Here is a 20,640-nt window from a genome sequence, read left to right as displayed (position 1 = left end):
AAAAAAAATAACATGTCTCAAATTCTAACCAACTACATGAAAATACCTAACAAAGGGGGAGATAACTGTACAATACTTACTTGGAATTTGTCTACAAATTATTACCTTGAGGATATACACTACACAAAAAAAAGTTTTAGTATCACAACTAGTAAGTGGCAGGCAATTAAGTTAAACTAATCTTGGTTTACCACCAAAGTTTTTGTTTTCTCAATCCACAATCATTTTGTGTTTTCAAAAGTACTACAGTTATGTTGGTCAAATTTGGGACAGCTACACTCTTCACAAACTTTTAGAGAAAGGTCAAAATTGCAAGTCACAAATAGGCATTTTAGTTATCCCCCTTTGAGTACATAGATAAAATTACTAAACAGTTGTGAACATATAAAGGTTAAGGGCATATGATACAGTTACAGGGGAGGTAATGATGTTGCTAACGTAAAATGTTATTTTCGCGACATCAAACTGTGACTTATTGGGAAAAGATGCATTTTTCGACTGATTTTTAACATTCAAACTGATTTAATTTGAAAATGAGTGCATGGACCCCTTTTTTTAAACCACATTTTGTTTCATTTTCCAGGGAGATTATGTGGACCAAATTTTATAAAACTGTAAATAGTGCAATTTTTTTTTATTTTGATAAATTTACAGCAAAAAATGACGTTTTTTTTCTCAGTTCATGACCATTTGATAAATATGAGTTATTTCTGAATAAGAAATGCATAAATTTTTAGAATACTTATAAAATACAGAAATTTCAAATTATTTAACAAAAAATCAATTTGTGTTTATCTTTTAAAACAAAAAAGTTATGTCTTTTTTTCAAAAGGAAAAATACGGCCACAAATCCGAATTTTGAGCAAATACAAAAAATTTTGACCTCATTTAACTCAAAAAGTAGCACATGGAGGTATATTTTTTATTACATATTTGATTTAATCAGGCAAAAAATAGCATACATGGAAATTTTCATCAAACTGTAAATACAGGATCAAAACTGTAGTGTATGCCCTTAAAAGGAAGTAAATAAAGATGACTGGTGCCACCTAGATTTTTCTTCCAAGATAATAGATAGAGGTAAATTTATTTTCCGCTGCCTGGGTAATAAGAAAACAAAATTGAAATAGAGAGAAATGTTTGTTGGCCATCGGTGTAGATTACATTTGTAAAGGAAACATTAGAATTAAATCTAAATAAATTCTTGCATCCTACAAAAAAATATTGTTTAAATTAAACAATAATCATTATATATTTCTAAGTTAATTATTTCATATCATTTTAGTAGTTAGGTTTTATGAGTATTTTTTTTGTATTGTAATATGTCCATAAAACGGAAAGTAAGATACATTTATTAAATATCTAAATTTTAAACGTTCGTAAATAAAAAGTACTTGTGTGTTTTCAATTCATAAAGCATGACTTTAATTCACTGCAGCTCACAACAATCGTATAAATAATTTACAATAATCACAACAAAATTCATGATATTGACTATTTTATGCTGTTTTAGTATGGATTAAGAAGTATATGCTTATATTTTGTATAGTAATAATTATATTCACATTGTGGAATGTTAAAATTTAAAAATAGATTCATTCGATAAATGAAATGTCCATCCGTAAATACTTGACATTCATGTTTATTGATACTATATATATTCAAAAGAATTTGAAACAAAATACTATCTAATGTTAGTTTATAATAGAATTTTAATTCAATTTTTGTTTGTTTGTTTTAATACAGTTTATCCTTATAGCATCTACATATTTGTACTATGGTATGGGTTTGAAAATTTTATTCATTGACCTCCTTGTGTTGACCAACAATCCTACATGTCTTGATTTATTCACATTATAGATCACATTTCAAAAGCCCACTATCGGTTTGCGTTCTCAATTCCGGATTAAATGTCAATGAATCAGGAGTCAAAATGAAATGCTTTCTATTCACTAATTCGTGCGCTAAAACACTACTTGCATGCAGTACTATTTAATTCACTCATGAAAGCTTATTTTCGTTCTAAATTCAGGAAACGGCAGAAAGCTTTACATGTGACTTTCAAGCACGATCATCATTACTAACGGTATTCTGACCCGGAGTTGTTTCTCTTTTGTTTCTTTTTTTTTAATCACTTTCCTATTATAAACTTTGACCTTTTTGAAAAGCTAAGGATTGTCTTCCCAAGGAATAGATTCCTTAACTTTGAACTGTATTTAGCCTTTTAATTTTTTTCAATAGATCGCCACTGATGCTTTTTTTGTAGACTTACATTTAACTCGTGTCTGGCGTACATCATTTTAATTCTGGTATATTTTTATATCTATAACCTTTTTATATAAATTTGTTATTTTGAAAGTGTGTACAGATATTCATAAACTTCTGAATTAAGAATTTCTTCGGCAAAACTAAGTTTCCCTGTAGAATGTTTGAATTGATTTAAGTAAATTCAGGAAATCCTTAATATTTGAGGTGTTTTATATGAACAAAATAAGTCTCTTCATAAGAGGTCCCAATCAATTGCATGCCTTAGGTTTCACCGCATACAACATCTGCCATAAGTAAAGACAGCTTTAAATACAAGTTCAGAAAATAAAGGCATCCATGTAGGAAACAAAATATAGAGATATGATAGATAAAATAAATGTATCCAGTATTCCAGATTATAAAGAAAAATGAGTACATTAATTTATAGTGCGAAAGTTTGTGCAATTCCCAAGTAATAAATAAAACAGTCAAGCTTTAAAATAAATAAATAGAAGCTGTAAATATATACTTTCACCTGGCTTCTTCTATTCACAGTCAATTATTACAATTCAAAAGCAAACACAAACTCCGCAACAATCTTTTGGTGCCCCGGCAGTCAGCGGTCTTAGGTTCATGTATTGCTTTTCTTTTTTTAAAGAAAGCAACTTGTTTAGTTACTTATATAGGTAATTTTTGTTTTAAAAAAATTATAAAATAACTCAATAGAGTTATTTTAAATTTCAATAGAAGCATGGACTAAATGTAGTTTTCATGAATTTTTAAAGTATTTTATATCATAAAATGAAGAATTTATTAGATTTAAGAGGAGTATAGAGATTAAGGGTTACTTTAAAAATAATGACAAGAATATTACTTAAATAAGTTATTTTATACATCTTTGAAAGAATTATAGGTTTCATAACGAGTGAGAATTAGATATCGCTTGATATCAACTCGAGTTATTTAATTTCAATATAATAATAAACGAGCCTGTGGCGAGTTTGTTATTACTATTTAAATTAAATAAAGAGAGTTGATATCAAACGATATCTAATTCTCCCGAGTTGTGAAACCTATTTCTCTTATGGTAAACATGCTTTTTGAAAGATTAGATTTCATATTTCATGGGAAAAATAACCAGATGACTGCAAAATTTGTTAAAGCTAGTAAAATCTGTATAGTTGGACACCTATAAAAATAATATTTAGAAAAGTTACTTATACAATGTATAAGTGATATTTAAAATAGCCTCGTTTTCAACATTACTTGTATAGGTAATTTTAAATGTTACTTGTTTAAGTAATGCCCCTGACTGCTACAAGCATAGCAATATAATTTTTTTACTCAGGATGTTGTTGAAATATTCACCTCACTCATTATGTTGATCCTATTAGGGATAAATAGTTCCAACTAGATGCCTTAAAGGACATTTTTTTTTAATATATACCTATTCTAATTGTATTCCACACAATATATTTACCTAAATAACATAATTCCTCTTGCTAAAATTTATCTGGTTTGTCTCCTTGATCTATACATGCTATACACATGTGTGAATTTGAAGAAACATTCATGCAGTTGAAGCTTATTTGACGAAAATCATCAAAATTATACTAAACCAAAGTGAACCAGAAAGTTGTGAATGGTATAGACTGTACCACAGGCACAACAAATACATCAAGTTATATGCATAAGAGCATGTTTCTCCTCCTTTTTTCTTTCAAGTTACCCAGTTTTAACATCTACATAAATTTCTAAATTGCACAATTAAAAAAAAAAATATATATCTTCTTTCAGAGCACCCGCCTCAACAAAACTCATTTTCAAGAATTTTTTACAATCAAAAAAATTTCGCTCGCCCACCCCATATTTTTTGTAGCTTTTGTCCAAAGAACTATAAATCAAATTGGTGTGGCCTAAGCAACATTTTCTGTGCCAAATTTAGCAAAGGGTGTTCTTCATTCATACTATTTAGAAAATTCTGGAACCATTGAGTACCCTTAAAAAATATAATTTTTCTATCATAAAAGCTGCGGCACCAGATGTGTTTTCCATTTCAAATACACCCAAAGGTGTTGATAATACAGATTTCAAATTTTTTTCAATGGATCTTTAATAGTGAAAATACTGGCCAAAAAAGCCTACCATTGTCGCCTATGTAAATAATAACTTCCTTGTAACCTAAAGATGTATCATTTGTAGATCAAAACCTGATCACCTGCTAAACACTTGCAATGATTTTTAATATGGGTCAGAATTTACTGTCATGAAATTTTTGTTACATCCAAAACTGTCTTTTTAGAAAATTTAAAACTACTCAGAAAATGAAAAGGCCACTGTAAATAAAACCTAGGGATCAAGGCCTTTCCATTTCTGTATGCAAAAAGATAACTTGTTCATTCAACATTAGTGGCATTTTTTCATTTCATTGAATGATGTAACACGTACAGACTCCAAAACTTCTTGTTCATAAAGGTTTTCAGAGATTCTATGAACAATTTTACATCTGTGAAGGGTTAAGTCTGTTCATTATCTCTTAGCAGATAAAATACTTGCAGTATTCTGTCTAATTTTAAACCAAATTCAAGAAATTTCACTTTTAAACTCATGGATGTAACAGGACACAATTTCGGTTTTCTTTTCATGTTTCTGAATATATCACAATCAATTTTTGATGAAAGGTTACAGGATATCAGAAATGCATGGTGCAAATAAAAAAAAGTTGACTAAATCCAATGAGGTCCTCATACTTTGTTTATTATAAACTATTTTTCAAATTTGTTGTCTTTGTTACATCAAAAATTGATTTTGTTTCAGTGTTACATCATATACTGCTGTATCTATATTAGCTTATCCCTTCATGGACCTTTCCTTGTATTAATATTGTGGTGCAATGTGAACTAATCTCCATGTGTAAATTGGTTTTATTCATGAATTTTTTATTAGTCTAAATTTAGACAAACAATTCAGGGGTGTAACAATGAAACCATATTCTACACAGACTTTTTGCAGCAAAATAGTTGTAGCATTCTTCATCTATCATAAGTCTGTTTACATCAAACTTAGCCGTACCAAATTTGTCAGGTTAACAATCTTGATGATATCAGATTTAGAAATAACGAAATTAATTACAGTAGTCCTTCATTACATGTATATTTATGTGGTAAATATAACTGAAATATTTCATGTACATGATGTAACTAATCTCTGGTTTGCACTTCCTTCAATTTAGCAACCTTGTTTTCTTCCATTGAAAGTTAAAAAGACTGCATTTGTTGAATATGGTTGTACATTAGCATGACATAATGTCATAAATTTTTCAAAACATCAATTGAACATTGCTATTATGTGAATTGGTTCTCTTTTATTTAATTTATTAGTGTTATATATATAAGATGTAACAAATTGACACTATTTTCATGGATGTCCAACACTTGCATATTTGAAGTTGTTCTACGAAAAACAGTCCATGCACTACATTATACCTGAATGTTGGAACAGTTTATCTCTGAGTAAATCTGCATGTTTTTGACAGGGAACATCTCAAAGCTGTTTTAAGTAACATTTTTGGATGTAACATTTAGGACACAAAATGTTACATCTTCAATTTCTGCAAATATAACCTATTTTCTTGTTTTAATATGACATATTTACCCTATTAAGCACCATACAATAGTTATCTAACACCTCTTATTGATATTAATATTCACACAGCAAAGAGTATTTGAAAGATACAATCAACTGAGACGTATTTTTAACCACATGATTTTTACGGACACAATAAATTCAACAAAATGTCCATCAAAAATCACATTGAAATTTAGTATAAGAAACACTTGCATCAGAAAAAGTGGAATTTTATTGGGATTATTTATATCATCATCATTCAAGTTTTCTTCCATAATTTCTATTCATTCTGAATCTTAATTGACTATAAATTTAAGAAATTGTCAGATGTAACACAAATTCTATGACAGTAAATTCTGACCCATATATGAAATTGGAAAATAAGTGTATCTTCTTGGTTCTTTATAGTTAGCAGATAAACTTAAAAAGATGGTTTCCTCATCAAGAAGTCGTTATGATAATTTCCATGGCAACAGGGACAAATGTATGAAAAGTTTGTTAGAAAATAGGAAAACTGTAGCAGAAATGGAAGAAAGTGTCAAATCTCAACATAACTGTTCTGGTGATAATCTAGAAACACAGGTATGATATACATGTATGTTGTTAAGGAAGAATTTATATCAAACTTATATCAAAATTTCCCTACAAATCATAAATAGTTGAAGTATAAAGATAATAATGCATCCAAATTTAACATGTTGCATCTTCAATGTTGCTAATGATAAACATAAAAAAACTCGTGGAAATATCACTAACATCTTTAAATTGGTTAAATTATTTCCCATATAATAAGAGGTACTGTGGATTCGTTCATTTTTCATGGGTAGCAATTTTCGTGGATTCGTTCATTTTTCATGGGTAGCAATTTTAGTGGATAAAGTAAAACTTACATGTTCATGGATATCTAATTTCGTTGTTTTTTGTCTAGGTTTGCATTCAAGCCTATATAAAATTTTTCATTCATTGAACGTTTAATTTCGTGTTTACCTGTACCCAAAAAAATCCATGAAAAATTGGTATCCAACAAATAATGATGAATCCACAGTAGACTTACTTTTTAGATCATCAATGAGTTTGTATATGACAGTAATTCTTTTTTTAATGAGCTGCAGGTAAAAACTGTAGATTGATGTTGCATTAAGAATATTACTTACTTAATCCTGTTGCCCCTTGGTGGAGCATAGGCCACTAACTATATTTCTCCACCTTGTTCTGTTCTTTGCTAGCCTCTCCAGATCATGCCACTTGTACCCTTCTTTCTCCATCTTGGCTCAGGGATGATTCTTCTATATAGTTGAGGGCCGCTGAGCGGCCCTCAATTCCTCCAGCGGCCCCAAAAAAATGTGTGAAAATAAATTCCAAATTCAGAAAAAAAATCAAAATAAAAAAAAATTCGATATTTCCGGAAATGTTTCCGTCACTGATTTAGGCAATTACTTTTTTCGGCATTTATCTACAGGTGGCACGGTAGTATTTGCTTTCCAGAATTTAGGTTGCTCTTTTGTGTACCCTGCGTTTCATACGAAGGTAAAGTATGGCATTATATATATCTTTCAATGCATAAAAAAGTTGATAAACGATTTATTTCCACCTTTGATTTTTTTTATGATATTTTTATTTCCTATGGCAGAATTTGAAGTTAACTTTACAGCTACATCAGAAAAGTATTGCATTAACAGAAAATCAGTATTGTGTGAAATATCTGACTAAGGTGGTCAAGTCACAGGAAAGAGAAATACAGTCCACAGAAAGGTAAATAACAATTCGGAAATCTTTAAAAAGTTTGTATACTGTTATTATTTTTAATTTCCCATGAAAATGGATACATTTCCATTGATTTCTTGAATAGGAAACATAGAGCAATTAATGGTATAATAAAAAAACAAACCAGAAAAAAACAATATAATATAACAGTGTAGGATGAAATTGATTTTTTTGTTTTCACAGGTTCAAGGTTTTATAGATTAAAGGAGTAGATTTGGTAAGGGCCACATTTGGCTCTGATTATTTTAAGTTCAATGTCTCAGGATAAAAAAATGTTTCAAGTTGATGAAAAGACATGTAAGGAAGCTAAATAGAAGTGCTGGTTATTTTTTTCTTGTCAAAACATTGATTTTTGCAAAATTTGACAAAATTGTATTGATTTCGACCAAATAATGCTTAATCAAAATAAATATTTGTGTCAGATTATGTTCAAAGATTTTTTTTGTCAACACCTGCGCTCTATGTTTCCTATCAAAGAAATCAATGGAAATTTATCCATTTTCATTGAATTTTCTTGGAAAATCAAAATGAGTGCTATTTGTGATGTCATGAACAGAGAGCGCAAGAATGTTTTGATATTGTCAGAGCTCCAGATAAGAATTCACAAATTGGGGTTTTTACCCACCATTTTCTTATGTAATTGGGTGATTAAGTTTTTTAATTGCATTATTAATTCCAATTCACCCCTCAAGTTAATATCAAGTTGGGTTTTTCACCACCAAGCTCCTTAATGTATTGGGTTTTTTCATCAACACAATATTGAATATTTAGGCAATATCAACACAAGATGTTTTTCCATCTTAAATATGTTTCTTTCTTTGTATATATGCTAGCTATTTTATTTGGTTTATTCACTGAAGAGCATTTGTAGGTTTAATTTGTGTCTAGTTTCAAACCTTCTGCTAGTTTTGTATTTTCTCACAATTTTTTCATGTAAACCTTAATATAAAAAATTCTGAGACAAGTGCCTGTGTGTGTATTCACTCATTAACCGTAAAATGAAAAAAAAAATAGTATATAAACTCTAACTATACTTGAATGTTCTTGTTTTATTCAATTAACATAAGTCTGGGTTAAGTGATCCCTTATTTGAACTTTTGGTTTCCGATGCTTTCCCACTACATATCATGATTTGGGCTTTTACTTTTTCCAACTGAGTTTGTTTTTGACGAACCCCCGTGTTTATTAGCAATGTTCTCGTTAAGTTACGCAAACACGCCTGTGCGTTAGATGGACGCTTCCTAAAATCACTGGCTGAGTCTTGTCATCATCTTAACTTTCCCTCAGCTATTCAAAAGAAGCTGAAAACATGCTTCTATTCAATATTTTTACCGGACATTCACTTTCATTTTAATTCAATGTGTGTTATGATAAATCCCGAGCAATTCGAAAAAAATATGTCAACTTGACAAACGCTAATTGGATAAACGCTGAGAAGATAGAAATGTTTTCAAAAACATGTGTACCTTCGGGCAACGGAAAATTCCAGCAGGGACCCATTTCAGCTACTTGATGCAGGGATCTATTTTTAGAACGAAAGGACATTTCCAATTATAAATATTATACAAATAGATTTACGCGACGACTGTAAACAGATAAGGGTAAATAACGCAAACGGTAGCCAATAAAAGGGTTGAGAACTCATGGTTTTGGCATATAATTGGGTTTTCCTTTAAACTAATTGGGTTATTGGACCCTGCAATGGGCAATTGCATTGGGTTTTTAACCATTTGTATTGCGTGATCACGCAAATACGCAGCTTATCTGGAGCTCTGATTGTCATTGTGCTTATTCATTTTGGTATAGGTCAATTAAACCTAATTTCAAATTTTATACAGACAATTTAGGACCTTATGTCCTTATGGACCCTACTTGAAACTACTCCTTTTAAAAGCTTTAAGTTGCTCTGCTGCATCTATGATTTTGAAATGTGATTAAAATTTATGAAGTATGCTTGTGACCTGAGATAAAAATTGTGAGAAAGTTAAGATAAATATTGTATGATCAATTTCAGTGTTTTATAGTTTAGGTGATCAATGTAAAATCTGTTATTTTCTAATAGTAATATTTGACTTTTCTTACATAGAATGATTACCAGCCTGTTACATCTAGTGAAACAGCAACATTTAATCATCAAAGGATCGGGTATGTTAACTTCTGACCTGGAAGGGGAATATCAACAGATCCAAAGCATGGCTGAAGGGAGGGAAGTGTCATTTGCTGATCAAACATTTACAGCTGGTAACCAGTCATTTTGTTTATCTGGTCTCATAGACTTCAAAAGCTTTCCTTCAGGTAGAAATAATATACTTATATATCAATCAGAGCTAATAAAAATGTGTGATAGGAAATATTGATGAAATTGCTATTTCATGTAAACCCAAGCACACAAGTTTTCTCTTTTAATTGTTAACCATTATAAATGGTCATGTTGTATGGTCCTATGTAGAATTCTCAGAAATCTGTAATTATTATGAAGAACAGGTTATGTGTCACTGATAACCAAAATGTTTGATAAAAAAGATGTTTTGACATTTGTCATTTCACTGAACTAACAGAAAACGTTTCTAGCGTATAAATATGAATATTTTCTTCTAGGACTTGTGCAATCATTTCTTTTCAGATGTTCTAACCAGTTTTTGAAAAATTGATACTTATCAATAGAATAAAAGATGATAGAAGTACAAATGTTAAGCCTCTATGACATCAGTTTAATTATATATGATTTTTCTTTAAGAAAAAATACTTACAAACTAATGTTTTAAAGCTAAAGTTTTATTTGACTGCACATATACATCAAATGTAATATTGGACATTTTTTTCGGAGTTGTGGCAATAGTTTAGTCCTGTACAGGATTAGTCAATGAATTATGAGAGTGCTAAAAAAAGTCACCAATTTTAGCATTGCAAATCTGTATGAGCTTACAGCTTTTACATTAATGCTAGCAAGACAAATCTTTGTTTGGCTTGCTTGCTTTGTTTTTATCAATTTTTGCTCAAGCATGGCAATTAAGATAGGCGGGGCTTCAGCTTGTATACATCATACTTAAATTTTAATGGGCGTTATGATTGAGGTTAAGGACACTAAATTTTGAAACATCACAGGATGACAAATATAAAGCGCAATCGTAGAAATGGAAGCCAAAAATTTTTTTTTTTTTTGAAGATATGCTTTTTCATCATTCAACGTAAAAGACTGTCGTCAAGAACTTTTAGTAAAACAAATGAATCATTACAAGAACATTTGATACATCATCTTGCTTCAGATTCTATCATTTTTATATAGCAAAGCAACACGTTGACTTTATAACATAAAAAATCACAGTACTAAAAGATGAAATATATGGGTCAAATAAATTACCTATGTAATGATTCATGAAATCGGAGTAGGGGTGTTCGAATAGCTATTTTGTTTTACTAAAAGTACTTGACGACAGTCTTTTAAGTTGGATGATGAAAAAGCATATCTTCGAGAAAAAAAAATACATCTTTTTGGCTTCCATTTCTACGATTGCGCTTTATATTTGTCATCCTGTGATGTTTCAAAATTTAGTGTCATTAACCTCAAACATAAGGCCTAATAAAATTTAAGTATGATGTATACAAGCTGAAGCCCCGTCTATCTTAATTGCCATGCTTGGGCAAACATTGAGACAAGCAAAGCAAGCAAGCCGAACAAAGATTTGTCTTGCTAGCATTAATGTAAAAGCTGTAATGACAGCAACAGAAAGCTTCTCTTAAGTTTGCCAGAGATAATTATTACTAATAGGTTAAATATATTGCTCCAAAAAAGGGGGGACATATTTACCCTAGATGCTTCACAAGATTCGAAAGAAAACGAGCAAGAAACAGTGATCAGGAAGGTTTTTTCAAAAATCAAAAATAAATTCAATGGGCCATATTAAAAAATAATGGGCCATGTTGTCAAATGAGTGGGCCATTTGAATTGACTTCTGTAAAAAAATAAAAAGTATCAGTATATTTTGGCAAAGAGATGTTGGTACTTATACCTTTATGATTTCAAATAATATCATGGATATTGCTCCTGTGATTTTGTAATTTCAATTTCAATGAATATACAATAACTTTTTTCCAAACCGAACAATATTTAAGTTAATCTTATTTACAATGTTTAAACTGGTACTGTTGCCTAATGTTCATGTTAATGGTTTTTTTTTTGTACATTAAATTTGGGTTTTCGTCGAAACCATACTTATTCCAGACGTTCCGTATCAGAGGACATTTCAGGCATTTCCTCTGCACACCTTATATTGTCATAACTTCATCACAGTGACAAGGTTAACAGTAGAGAGTACCATTAATTCATAGAACAAAACAACAATTTGCTGAAGTCATGTTTACAAAATGTCTAAACGAGCCAAAGACCAAAAAATGACAAGGACAGTTAAGCGCCTTTTATGGAAACAAAAACTATATTCATAAAAAGGCTTTGGGGTTTTTCAATCGAAATAATAGCAAACTAAACTAAATGAGATTATTATTAGAGTTAAATCTCGTCGGTACTAGCCAAATTTCACAAATTTGAAGTTGTTTATAAAAAATCATATCATGAATGATGGTTAATTAAGTTTTTAGCTCATCTGGCCTAAAAGGCCAATTGAGCTTTTCCCATCACTTTGCATCCGGCGTCTTGCGTCCATCATTGTCCTGTGTCGTTAACTTTTACAAAAATCTTCTCCTCTGAAACAACTGGGCCAAATTAAACCAAACTTGGCCACAATCATCATTGGGGAATCTAGTTTAAAAAATGTGTCTGGTGACCCGGTGTCATATGGTATTTTGAACCCCATGGTAAAATGACCCCGGGGTCAAAATACCGCTATGGTAAATTGAACCCCCCCATGGTAAATTGAACCCCCTGTATGGAAAATTGAACCCCCATGGTAAATTGAACCCCCCAGTTTTTTTCATTCTAGATGATTAATAAAACATTTAACATTATATAAAAGCTAATCAGATATTAAAAATCATTGATACAAGAGGGGGAGGTCAATTTTCAATGATTGGTCAAAAGAAAAATATTTGCTTGGTATAAGTGCTCTGAAATCTTAACCAACACAATTTCATTCAAAAAACTTCTTAAAGCATTAAAACTAGACCATGTAGCTTGGACACTTTAATTCTTTGGAATTTAAAATATTTATATAGAATGGTAGACTTAAGTTTTAATTCTCCATGGTAAAAAAGGGGGAGGGGGTCAAATTACCATGGCTAAGTTAATCTAAAAAAGTAAAATTTTCAAAATATCTTTTCAAGCTAATAAAATAAATACAAACTACTTATTGGAGTATAATAAATATGTAAAGGAGTTACAGTAGCAAGAAATTTTAACATTAAAGGTCTCTAGATGTATAGTAGGGGGTTCAATATACCATGGTAGGGGGGTCAAAATAACATGGAAATTATTTTTTTTCAAAATATCTTTTCCAGTTTTAAATACATGCATATGAACTACTTATAGGAGTATAATTACTATGTTAAGGAGTTTGAATAGCTAGAATTTTTGAAATTTAAGGTCTATGGTAGAGGGTTCAATATACCATGGAAGGGGGAGGGGGTCAAAATACAATGGAATTTGTTTTCTTCTTTAAAATATCTTTTCAAGCAAGTTAAATGCATTCAAACAACAAATTGGAGTATAACAACTATGTAACGGAGTTAGAATAGCTTGAATTTTTGAAATTGAAGGTCTATGGTAGGGGGTTCAATATACTGCAGGGGGGTCAAAATACCATGGCTTAGTAAAATTTTCAAAATATCTTTTCCAGTGTTTTAATAACATACAGACTACTTGTTCCAGTATTATAACTATGTTAAGGAGTTTGAATAGCTAGAAGTTTTGAACTTTAAGGTCTATGGTAGGGGTTCAATATACCGCAGGGGGGTCAAATTACCATGGAAATTATTTTTTTCCTAATATCTTTTCAAGCATGTTAAATACATACAAACTATTATTACTATGTTAAGGAGTTAGAATAGCAAAATTTTTTGAACTTTAAGGTCTATGGTAGGGGGTTCAATATACCGCAGGGGGGTCAAAATACCATTGAAATTTTTTTTTTCTAAATATCTTTTCCAGCATGTTGAATACATACAAATTACTTATAGGAGTATTATTACTATGTTAAGGATTGAGAATAGCTAGAATTTTTGAAATTGAAGGTCTATGGTAGGGGGTTCAATATACCGCAGGGGGTCAAAATACCATGGCAAAATAAAATTATCAAAATATCTTTTCCAGTATGTTGAATACATACACACTTCTTATAAGAGTATTATTACTATGTTAAGGAGTTAGAATAGCTTGAATTTTTGAAATTCAAGGTCTATAGTAGGGGTTCAATATACCTCAGTGGGGTCAAAATACCATGGAATTTTTTTTTTCTTCAAAATATCTTTTGCAGTTTTAAATACATGCATACAAACTACTTATTGGAGTATAATTACTATGTTCAGGATTGAGAATAGCTGGATTTTGTTAATTTGAAGGTCTATAGGAGGGGTTCAATATACCATGGAAGGGGGAGGGGGGTCAAAATACTATGGACATTTTTTTTTCTTCAAAATATCTTTTCAAGCAAGTGAAATTCATTCAAACTACAAATTGGAGTATTATAACTATGTGAAGGAGTTTGAATAGCTAGAATTTTTGAAATTGAAGGTCTATGGTAGGGGGGTCAAAATACCATGGAAATTAATTTTTCTCCTAATATCTTTTCAAGCATGTTAAATACATACAAACTACTTATTGAAGTATTATAACTATGTTAAGGAGTTAGAATAGCAAGATTTTTTGAACTTTAAGGTCTATGGTAAGGGGTTCAATATACTGCAGGGGGGTCAAAATACCGTGGCTTAGTAAAATTTTCAAAATATTTTTTCCAGTATGTTAATAACATAAATACTACTTGTTGGAGTATCATAACTATGTTAAGGAGTTTGAATAGCTAGAAGTTTTGAACTTTAAGGTCTATGGTAGGGGTTCAATATACCACAGGGGGGTCAAATTACCATGGAAATTATTTTTTTTCCTAATATCTTTTCAAACATGGTTAAATACATACTTACTACTTATTGAAGTATTATTACGATGTTAAGGAGTTCGAATAGCAAGAATTTTTGAACTATAAGGTCTATGGTAGGGGGTTCAATATACCGCAGGGGGGTCAAAATACCTTTGAATTTTTTTTTCTTTCAAAATATCTTTTCCAGCATGTTAAATACATACAAACTACTTATAGGAGTATTATCACTATGTTAAGGTGTTAGAATAGCATGAATTTTTGAAATTTAAGGTTTATGGTAGGGGGTTCAATATACCGCAGGGGGGTCAAAATACCATGGCTAAGTAAAATTTTCAAAATATCGTTTCCAGTATGTTAAATACATACACACTTTGAAAATTTTACTAAGCCACGGTATTTTGACCCCCCTGCAGTATATTGAACCCCCTACCATAAACCTTTAAGTTCAAAAGTTCTTGCTATTCTAACTCCTTAACATAGCAATAATACTTCAATAAGTAGTTTGTATGTATTTAACATGCTGGAAAAGATATTTTGAAAAAAAATAATTTCCATGGTATTTTGACCCCCTGCGGTATATTGAACCCCCTACCATAGACTGTAAAGTTCCAAAATTCTTGCTGTTCTAACTCCTTAACATAGTAATAATATTTCAATAAGTAGTTTATATGTATTTAACATACTGGAAAAGATATTTTGAAAATTTTACTAAGCCACGGTATTTTGACCCCCCTGCAGTATATTGAACCCCCTACCATAAACCTTTAAGTTCAAAAGTTCTTGCTATTCAAACTCCTTAACATAGCAATAATACTTCAATAAGTAGTTCATATGCATTTAACATGCTGGAAAAGATATTTTGCTAAATTTTACATAGCCATGGTATTTTGACCCCCCCCCCCCCCTGCGGTATATTGAACCTCAAATTAAAAAAAAATAATAGTCAATAAATTGTAAATTAGATTATCTGCAATACTATTTCTCAAAAACAGGGGGGTTCAATATACCGCAGGGGGGTTCAAAATACCATATGTGAAAAATGACCCCGGGGTCAAAATACCATGCGGTATAATGACCCCGGGGTCATTTTACCGCATGGTATTTTGACCCCGGGTTCAATTTTTAGGGGGTTCAAAATACCATATGACACCGGCCAACCAACCAAGATGGTCGTCATGGCTAAAAATAGAACATAGGGGTAAAATGCAGTTTTTGGCTTATAACTCCAAAAAACCAAAGCATGTAGAGCAAATCTGACATAGTGTAAAATTGTTTATCAGGTCAAGATCTATCTGCCCTGAAATTTTCAGATGAATCGGACAACCTGTTGTTGGGTTGCTGTCCCTGAGTTAGTAATTTTAAGGAAATTTTGCTGTTTTTGGTTATTATCTTGAATATTATTATAGATAGAGATAAACTGTAAACAGCAATAATGTTCAGCAAAGTAAGATCTACAAATAAGTCACATGACCGAAATGGTCAGTTGACCCCTATAGGAGTTATTGTCCTTTGTAGTAAATTTTTAATCATTTTTCATAAATCTTAGTTATCTTTTACAAAAATCTTCTCCTCTGAAACTCCTGTGCCAAATTAAACCAAACTTAAGCACAATCATCATTGGGGTATCAAGTTTAAAAAATGTGTCCAGTGACCCAACCAACCAAGATGGCCACCATGGCTAAAAATAAAACATAGGGGTAAAATGCAATTTTTGGCTTATAACTCAAAAACCAAAGCATTGAGAGCAACCTGACATGTGGTTGAATTGTTTATCAAATCAAGATCGATCTGCCCTGAAATTTTTAGATGAATTCGGACAACCCATTGTTTGGTTGCTGCCCCTGAATTGGTAATTTTAGGGAAATTTTGCTGTTTTTGGTTATTATCTTGAATATTATTATAGATAGAGATAAATTGTAAACAGTAATAATGATCAGCAAAGTAAGATTTACAAATAAGTCAACATTTGGAAATGGTCAATTGACCCCCTAAGTTATATTTGTCCTTTATAGTTAATTTTTAACAATGTTCATAAAATTAGTAAATTTAACTAACATTTTCCACTGAAACTACTGGGCCAAGTTCATTATAGATAGAGATACTTGTAAGCAAAAAAAATGTTCATTAAAGTAAGATGTACAAACACATCACCATCACCAAAACACAATTTTGTCATGAATCCATCTGTGTCCTTTGTTTAATATTCACATAGACCAAGGTGAGCGACACATGCTCTTTAGGGCCTTTAGTTTGGGTTATCAGTTAGACTGCATGGTTCTATTATTACCATAGGAAAACACCTTAGACTTCAAACCGCATGGTTCTATTATTGTAGGAAAACATCCGAGATGTCCCAAAAATGTATAGTTGCTCCTTTTATTGGAGGAACATTACACAGTGTAAACACACATGGTGGCACAGAACATGATCGGAAATCCATTTGACTATATCTATACGAGATGAAAAATATGGTGCACCAGGGGGCGCTTACATTTGTCACTGTATGCACCATTTCTTGTCAATATGCGCTATAGGCGCGGGGTGCACATCCTTCCCAATCACTGAGAAGTTATTGAATATTTAGCCATGGTTAAAAACACTATGAAAACAAGATGATATGGTTTGATTGCCTAAGAGACAACTGTCCACTGAGACTCAATTATAGTCCACAAGTCTAACAAATCTTTGGACAGAATTTTTTATAATAGATTATAAAATTTACAAGCTTGGTAATATCATTACTGGCATACCATGTAAGGATTGTGGACTGTGATTACAAATATTCTGTAAAGAAAAATTACTGTTATGTTTTTTAAAATGCTTTCTTTCAGAGTGTATAATGGGATCAGAAACAGGTACAGCATCTGAATCATTATTGTGCAATAAAGAGACTGGACATATTATTTCTTTAAAACATTCAACTGAAACAGAAAGTGAAGGAAACTCATACAGCTACAAGTCAACAGCCACAGCTGGTGACACTCCATTTCCAAATAAATCTCTTCCTTCAAGGGAGACAACTGTGATATGTAACCAGACAAATGAAGCAAACACTGTACCAGTCATACCAGAGAGACTGGTACCTTGTACAAAAAGTGCAGAAATAACTTGCTCTTCTACAACATGGTCTGTTTTAACAGTAGATTCTAGTGTAAATAAACAAAATTTAACATTTAACAATGATATGCTTCAAAATGCTTTTAGATTAGAAAATAAATCATGTAGTTTAGTGAAAAACAGTGATGTGTCTTACACTAGTCAGTCACTTGATTCAACTTTTACTTTAGAGGAAAATAAATCAGACGAACAAAACTCTACATTCACATTGATGGATACCAGTGACAAGGATCCAGAAATCATAGCAAGGACACCAGTTATTGCTGACAAATTTTCAAGGTCATTTAATTATGATCAAAGTAACTCTTGTGTGCCAAATGTAAATACAAAACTGTTTGTAAATAATACAAGTTCTAATGTATTAAGTAGTCTGTGTCAGAATACTGATAGTGCTATTAATATGAAGCCACATGTTGCTGCTTTGAGTGGCTGTGATTCCACTGTTTCTGTTAATAATCAATGCTGTCTGCTGTCTACATTGCAGTCTCCTTTAAGTGTAAACGCTTCACATTCAAATTCTAGTGTGACTGCAATACAATCTCAGAGTAATGGAATGATTGAATTGCAATCTCAGTATCAACTGGTGAGTGACAGTTTTGCTCTGCATTCACAGAACAATTTAACAGGAAATACATGTGTGGTGCAATCTCCTAACAATGTAAATGATAAGTTACACCTATCAAATATTGACGTCTTACAAGAGAGATGTAGTCTACAAAATAGTTCTCCTAATCATCAGTCTAGCTTAATTAATGTCGTGAGAAAAACACCAGATGAACCGGTCTTTCTATCTAGAACAAATCAGTTAAGTAATGATAATTTGACATCCCAGACCATTAACACAGATACATTAGAATCAGCAGGATATGTGACATCACAGACTGCAACCATGGAAACACCAGACTTTCAAACTGGTGGATTCTCATCTGATAGTAAAAGTCATGCTGTTAGATCGATAACATTTGGTGGTTTGCCCTGTACACCAGATTCTGTAAGGAAAGGTGAGTCATTCAAAACTTTATTTGATTTACTAGCACAGCTAACAATCTCAGTAGCCTTAATTTATTATAAATGTATTTTTGTGTTTGGCATAAAGCACCTTTTCTTTAATTTCAATGTCCTAGAGCTTTTTTTTTATTTTCTTGTATTTGATTTGTGAGAAAATGATGAAAAAGAAGGAAGTTTATGTCCAGCAGTAATCTTTAAACCATTCACAATACAGAAAACAAAAACTTTTACCATTTTTTTCATTGAAAGAATACAAAACATTTGATGTTGTAAGGCCACACCAATTTGATTCCTTGTTCGACGGACCCGCCCGCACCTATTTTTTTCAAAACAGTTTTTTTTAATTTTTATTATATTCCCGCTTTCCGCATCTGGAAATGAAATCATGTCTATTTCCCGCACCGTTTTTTTGGTAAATATTGATCTCAACATTTGTTTTTTAAAATCACAGTCCAGCCTTTATATAACGATTCTAAACCTATCAGCACCCCACAACACTTTAAATATCTGCGAGAAGATTTGTTTCAGCATGAAACCAATTAATTCCAAGCGGGAGTGCTCCGATATAAATAGAAATACCAGTACAGAACAAATCGTTGGTTTCTTTACCCTAACTTATATTCCCTATAAAAAAAATGTTCGTTGTTAAAATAAAGTACAAAGAACTTCTGAAGGATTTGCCTTCAACTGAAATTATAATGTATGTTGACGGTCATACCGGTGCAGGTTTGTGCACCTGTCCTGGTTGATTCAGAGACCTGTCGTTCAGCAGTTATCGTTTGTTGATGTGGTTCATTGGTATTTTCCCGTTTGGAAATATAATTGGTTATCATTGGTTTTCCTGTTCGAATTGTGTACAATACTAAGTTGTGGTCCCTTATAGGTTGCTGGTTGGTCTTGATCAAAGCACTGTGTAAAAGGCCGTACTTTGACCTATGTTTGTTATTATCAGGTTGGGACCAACCCTCCCTCAGACAAGGGCCTTGAAGGGGTCATTTTACCATGTTTACTGTTCAGTCTGTTGTAGAAAAGAAAATAGAAATACTAAGGATTTGTACAGTGCTACTATACAAAACCTTTGACAACTTAGAATTTTTTACTCAAAAAGAGGAGAAATACATTATATTTTAAACAACTTTTCTAAAAGAGGGATGGGTCCACTTATTTTGAATAATATTAAACTGTTAGAGTAAATGTGTTAACATGGTTTAAGTCCAGGAATATTACAAAATTCTTGGACATGTTTTGACCATTTAATACCAAATATTATAGTTCTTTGGGAAAATATAAGCCCTTTTGTACTTAAAGTGTTTTTACAAAAAAAATATATTATAACTTTAATATTTTGACCCCTCATAAAAGGGATATTCATAACATTAAGGGTTTGTTCTGAACCGGATTATGACTTGGATGGAGAATTGTCTCTTGTCAGTCACAAATACATAGACCAGATTTAATTATTCAATTATTTCTTGTTGAACAGGGAAAAAATACTTCATAAATTAAAAGAAATGTCAAGGCACAAGTGATAAATCAAGTTTTAATATAGTCAAAACCTACTATTTTATGTTTACAAAAAAAAATTATAATCGCTCGCCTTTACTTTTTAAGCTTCTCCTAAAAAATTTGCAAATTAAATATTTTTTTTATTAAAATTTTCAAATCCAAAAATCCGTAGAACAAGAAATTAAATTGGTGTGGCCTAAGCAACATTGGCAAATATGTGTTAAGCTTGTTCTGATATAACAATATCTTTTTTCCCCTTCCGACAGAGATGAAAACAAAAAGTATGGGTAAAATGAAAATCATATAACTCAGAGCTTGTCCTTGT

The 20,640-nt window shown here is 31.3% G+C and overlaps 1 protein-coding gene across 2 annotated transcripts in view; it reads left to right on the top strand.

Annotated features, from left to right (window-relative positions):
* The window catches only part of LOC134683331 (kinesin-like protein KIF18A), a 127,805-nt gene that overhangs the window by 58,669 nt on the left and 48,496 nt on the right, over positions 1-20,640 (top strand). For both annotated transcript variants that reach the window (XM_063542561.1, XM_063542562.1), the window contains exons 12-15: positions 6,283-6,456; positions 7,505-7,626; positions 9,725-9,933; positions 17,516-18,802. In XM_063542561.1, the coding sequence (XP_063398631.1) occupies positions 6,283-6,456; positions 7,505-7,626; positions 9,725-9,933; positions 17,516-18,802 (1,792 nt within the window). The remainder of the gene's footprint in view (positions 1-6,282; positions 6,457-7,504; positions 7,627-9,724; positions 9,934-17,515; positions 18,803-20,640) is intronic.

The sequence above is a fragment of the Mytilus trossulus genome, chromosome 9 (assembly GCF_036588685.1).
Source record: "Mytilus trossulus isolate FHL-02 chromosome 9, PNRI_Mtr1.1.1.hap1, whole genome shotgun sequence".
Taxonomy (NCBI): domain Eukaryota; kingdom Metazoa; phylum Mollusca; class Bivalvia; order Mytilida; family Mytilidae; genus Mytilus; species Mytilus trossulus.
This window is presented reverse-complemented; position numbering and strand designations above follow the sequence as displayed.